The sequence below is a fragment of the Teleopsis dalmanni genome, chromosome 2 (genome assembly GCF_002237135.1).
Source record: "Teleopsis dalmanni isolate 2A chromosome 2, ASM223713v2, whole genome shotgun sequence".
Classification (NCBI taxonomy): domain Eukaryota; kingdom Metazoa; phylum Arthropoda; class Insecta; order Diptera; family Diopsidae; genus Teleopsis; species Teleopsis dalmanni.
The window spans coordinates 234,599,221-234,604,796 of record NC_051847.1 but is presented as its reverse complement, the minus strand read 5'-3'; the positions used below and the strand labels follow the sequence as shown (position 1 = coordinate 234,604,796).

General features: G+C 34.1%; 1 protein-coding gene across 1 annotated transcript; it reads left to right on the top strand.

Moving 5' to 3' along the window:
• Nucleotides 1-912: 912 nt before the first annotated feature.
• LOC119683277 (extracellular serine/threonine protein kinase four-jointed) lies at nt 913-5,065 on the top strand. The gene has a single exon (XM_038096917.1). It carries the CDS (start codon nt 1,169-1,171, stop codon nt 3,551-3,553), a length of 2,385 nt encoding a protein of 794 aa, XP_037952845.1. The 5' UTR covers nt 913-1,168; the 3' UTR covers nt 3,554-5,065.
• The last annotated feature ends 511 nt before the right edge of the window (nt 5,066-5,576 follow it).

Sequence of the window (5,576 nt, the reverse complement as noted above, 5' to 3'; positions counted from 1 at the left end):
ATAGCAAAAATACTAAAATAATACTAAAAAAATAATAAAAATAACGACAACAACAACAACAACGACGACAACGACTGCTGTAGACTTGTGCTTGCACTTAGGGATTAACGCTTCCTTATTTCACATTTATCGAAGCACTAAAATCATAAGAAAAAATTCCCTAAAACTAAACTATTTACGTATATTACGTATATTAGAGAAATGAAAGCCTAATAAAGCATTTAATGCGGAAAAACGAGAAAATTTTTTAAACAAAAACCACGAAAATTTCACGTTATCGTACGTAGAAGATCGCAAGTTTATTGAAAAGTTAAATAAAATAAAATAAAATAAAAATAAAAATTTATATTTGTAAAGTGGCTATTAAATTGCATGAAAAAGTTTTAAATAAAATAAAATAAAATAAAACAATAAAAAAAACAAAGGAGAGCAAAAATTGCCCCAAACATTTTGTGCACATTTTGTTAATAAAACAATAACAAAATAACAACAAAAACAACAAAAAGCAGCAATAACCAGTCAAGTCAAAAATAGCAATAAAACCCAATAACCACACAGCACCAGCAAAATATAACAACAATGCTGTAGTTATTGCAGCTACAATAACAACAACTACAAAAAATTGCATTAAATAATATAATGTTTAATAAAAATAACAACAAGTGATCGTGCAAAAAATAGATCGATAAAATTCGTCTACAAAGAAAGAGTCCCACAAGCCTCCTTCGCCTCCTTTGCCTCTTTCGGCTGATTTAATATTTTCGTAGCAGTGTGCGCGAGCTTTTCAAATAAAAACAAAACAAAAAAGACTGATACAAAAATTCGGTAAAGAATTGATAAAAAAAAAACCCTGTGCCGTTTTCATATTTTATACATACAGTCAAAGAAAAGCAGGCCTTCAAATAAATAAATAAAAAAGAAAGAAAACAGAAAAAACAAAAAAAGCAAACACAAACACAAAAACAAAATACAAAATTAATTTCACGTTTTTGGAGAGCATAGAGCAAGTAATACATATAATCCTAATAAATGACCCTACACGAGAAGGCCTTTGTATGAAATTCAATTACCAAACGTATAGGAAATCCACAACAACAACAACAACAATAACAACAACAGCAATAAGTATAAACACAAAAACTAAAAAAAACGCCGCAGCGCTGCAAAAATGTACGACATAAAATCTTTATCATTTGATGAACAAAATCAAAAGCCAAATAGCGCAGCAATAACAACAACAACAACTAGTACTACTACTACGGCAGTCACAACAACGAACACTGTAACAAATCCCGCAGCAGCAACAACAACACTATTAGCAAAACATACAAATCTAAAAAGTGGGCGTTTAGCGGCGGCACACAACAATTTCACAACAAACACCAAAAATCCCTACACACAACACCAACACAAACATAAACAACCACACCAACAACAGCAGCTGCTCAGTAATATAGCATTAGCGCAGCAGAACACTTGCGTCAGCGTCATATCAACAGCAAAAATTGATTGCGATTCAAACGCACTTGAGCACTGTAATCCTGCAGAAAGCACACATATGACCTTGTTGTCGCTTAGACGTCGTCGCCTATTGCAGCGTCAAGCTTGCCTAATCAGCATACTGGCAGCGTTTGTATTCGGTCTGGCGTTGGGTGTGTTCATGCCCATGTTCGGCCTAGCAAATGTGTTTGAACCATTTTCAACAGCCGCTACAACAGCAACAACAGCAAACGCTGCATTGCCGTCAATTAACATTGGCACTGCTGATATGCAAATATTGCCCGCAGCCACATTACCAGAACATAGCTCAGCATTAAATAATTTAAACAGCACAAAAATAGTGCAACGTCCACCTTCCGATTTTCCTACAATATATGAGCAGCACGCTGAAGCCATACTGTCAAGAGAGCGCGGCGATGGTAGCAGTAGCACAACAGCGGCCATTGCAACAGCTGATAATCCATTTTCAGTGGCTTTCATACAAGAAGAACAAGTGGAGCTAAGCGCTGAGGAAGTGTTTCGTAATGCTTTTCATCTGGAACAGTACAAGAACTCACCCGATACGATGGTTGTTAAGAAATTAGACGCAATTGATGGTAGCATTAAAGAATTTCATGTGCAACGTTTACCAGATGGACGTTTTCGTAAAGGTCCCGAAAGACGTCTATCCAAGCCTTCTCTCACCGAACAAATGTTGCAAGTTTCAAATGACAATAGTGGTTTCGTAGCAGAGAGCATCAATTTTGTGCCTATGGCTCAACGTATAATGGAGAATGCACGCAATCAACAAAACCACGGCATTATAAAATCCGATATCTATTGGGGTGATTTAGTAGAGCGTGCCTTACCCAAGGGTTTCACTGCAAATGATGCCCAAAAATGGAATAAATATGTTGCGAGTGACGGTATAGTTGAGCGTTTAGAGCCCGGTTGTGGTCGTATGCAAAATCGCCTCGTCATTTTTGCTGATGGTACACGTGCCTGTGCGCGTTATCGTCAAAATACCGATCAAATACAAGGTGAAATATTCTCTTTCTTCTTGGGTCAATTGCTTAATATGAGTAATCTGGCACCTAGTGCTGCAGCCGTTATAGATGTCGAATCACGCACTTGGTCATCTGCAGTTGCGGATATAACACAAGCGCAATGGAAGCAACAACGCCCAGTTGTGCTTACGCGTTGGTTGCCTGATCTTGAACCGGCTGGTATACCACAACCTTTTCAACCGCTTGAACGTCATTTGAATAAGTACGATGTTTGGAATATCACACTGGGTGCTGCAGCCGAAGCTTTGAAGAATGCAGCAACAACCACTAACCCAACCCTGGCACAAACAACGTACGACAAACAAAAAGGATTACTCAAACGGTTGGAAGCTGCCAGCAACACTAGAAACGATAATCAATCAATAAAACATAGGGCAGCACCTTCGCCTTTGCCCCTGCCTTCACCTTCAACTTTGACAGCGCAATCAACACAATTAACAGATGTTGCTGCTGCTGCTGTTGCTGATGCTGATGCTGATGTTGCTGCTGCAAATGAAACTACAACAACAACAACGTCTGCATCATCGTTGATGTTACGTCGTCTAATTGAATTGGCGCAATGGTCGGATTTAATCGTTTTCGATTATTTGATCGCGAACCTAGATCGTGTCGTCAATAATTTATACAATTTTCAATGGAATGCCGACATAATGGCTGCGCCTGCGCACAATTTAGCACGTCAAACTAATACGCAGCTGCTCGTCTTCTTGGACAATGAGTCTGGTCTCCTGCACGGATATCGACTATTAAAGAAATACGAAGCATATCATGGATTATTGCTGGATAATCTTTGTGTATTTCGTCAACCTACTATTGAGGCACTGCGTCAGTTGCGCTCGTACGGCGCCGGACGTAGACTGCGTGAATTTTTCGAACAAAATGCGAATGCTCAGGTGCGTGACGTCTTACCGCCACTGCCTGACAAATCAATCAAAATACTTGTGGATCGCATTGATCGTGTTTTGGGACAAGTGCAGAAATGCCGAGACTTATTGGCAGATAGATAATTGTGTGAGTACTGAGAGTTTATAGTGTGTTGGTACCAAAATTATTTGCTTTATTTTTAAAATGAAGTCAAAGAGGACACAAATTGTAAAAATTATAATAATGGCGCTTTTTATGTGTGAGATACGTAAATAACTTGTTACAAAAATTACTAAATGACTGCAGGAATAACATCTAGGCTAGATAAGAAATTCTTTAAAATATTAATTAATATATCCAAGGAATAATATTTTTTTTTAGAACGAAACAACTAACTAGCTGACGAAGTTAGATCTAAGCTAAATGAGAAATTCTTTAAAATATTAGATGATATTTTTGTGTGGATTAGAGATAATCATTATTGGATGGTAAATTAGTCCATAATTCTTTGCAATATTGGATTATATTTTTATATCCAATGACAAATACTCCTTTTGTCACAAAAGCAATTCATAATTATTTACAATATTAGTTAATATTTTTGTGTAAATGAAGAATATACTTTTTATTGGATAGGAAAGGGGTACATAATTCTTTAAAATATTAGTTCATATTTTTGTGTCCAACAGCGGTCAATATTTCTTTAAAATGTTTGCTAATATTTTTATATTAAATAATAGATATCAATATTTGGTCAATGGAGAAAATTGACTCATATGTTTTATTTCTAATTTAGTAGATTTTCGGGCTATATACCGCATATCCAATGTTAGGGAACATATAAGGAAGTAAATAAAAATTAATTTTGAATAATATAGTATATTAAATTATTAACACCATTTTAACTATAGTCTATAATACCCTGAAAATGACTTAAATTAGTTTTAAAAAATATAAATTTTTGTCACCAAAACATTTATAGTATTCTATATATGACTATAGACTACAGTCGAATATTAAGCCATCAGCAGTAGCTCTTTTAATCTTCGATTAATTGTCCGCAACCAATGATAGTAAATGTTGCAACCATAAGATTCAAACTTATTCATATGTATAAGTTCTCTGAAGACATGCTCATAGCTCTATTGTCCCTGAAACTTTTTCATGGTATATTACATGTTGACATATTGATACTTCAAATAAGTGGTTCAATATTTAAATTATTTATGTAATATTCTGTTAAAATATATATATAAAGGTGTATAGCTAAAATTTTTCATGTACTAAATATATATCTACGAAGAGTAGACCATAGAACTTAGAGAAATCTACGAGACAAAATCTTCTTTCTCATAAATCACAACCAATACAAATCCAAATCTGCAAGGAGTAAACCATAGAACTTAGAGACATCTTTAAAACAAAAACTTCTTTCTGATACATCTCAATAAACATTGAACACTTGTTATAAAAGTGATTATAGGTATGCTAAACGTCTGTAAAGAGGGGACCATTGCGCATATCAACAAAACTATACAATATCTTCTGTTAATGCTCGTACATCCCACATACTATTACAAATAACGAATTCTTACCACAATTGTTATATATAAACTCAAGTGTACTCTACAAGTCCACGAATTAATTGATAAGCAATTCAGATCTTGTTATAAAGAATAGTTTTATTTCTATTTTTTATTATATTCTTAATAATATAACAATTTTATATGTAATAAGTGTATTACATATTTCATAATTAAAAAATCTAGTTCTTTGTAGAAAATTATACGCTTTAACAGTTACTCTGTCATTCACATCCTAAACTTTTTCTCAGTTCATAAATTTTACAACATCAATTTAAGTATCGTCTTAGTGACGAAAAGATTCTGTGTAATTAAATAATTAGTGCCTAGATGAATGTATCCAGCTACGCCAATTATTTCTTTTCAATTTTATATACCATGCTTCATTACAAATATTCTACCAAGTATACAACATAATTTTGCTCTATTGGAGTAATTATATACACAATATTAATTGGTGCATATTGGTCCATAAATCAGTACATAGTATGTATGGTGAGATATTTTCACAAATCCTTTAGTTTAGATCGTCAATAAAAAGCAGTAATATTACTTATAGGAATAGACCATCATTACAAATAAA

Excerpts from the sequence above, each read along its gene's own strand:
- LOC119683277 (XM_038096917.1), top strand. The coding sequence starts at position 1,169 with ATGTACGACATAAAATCTTTATCATTTGATGAACAAAATCAAAAGCCA.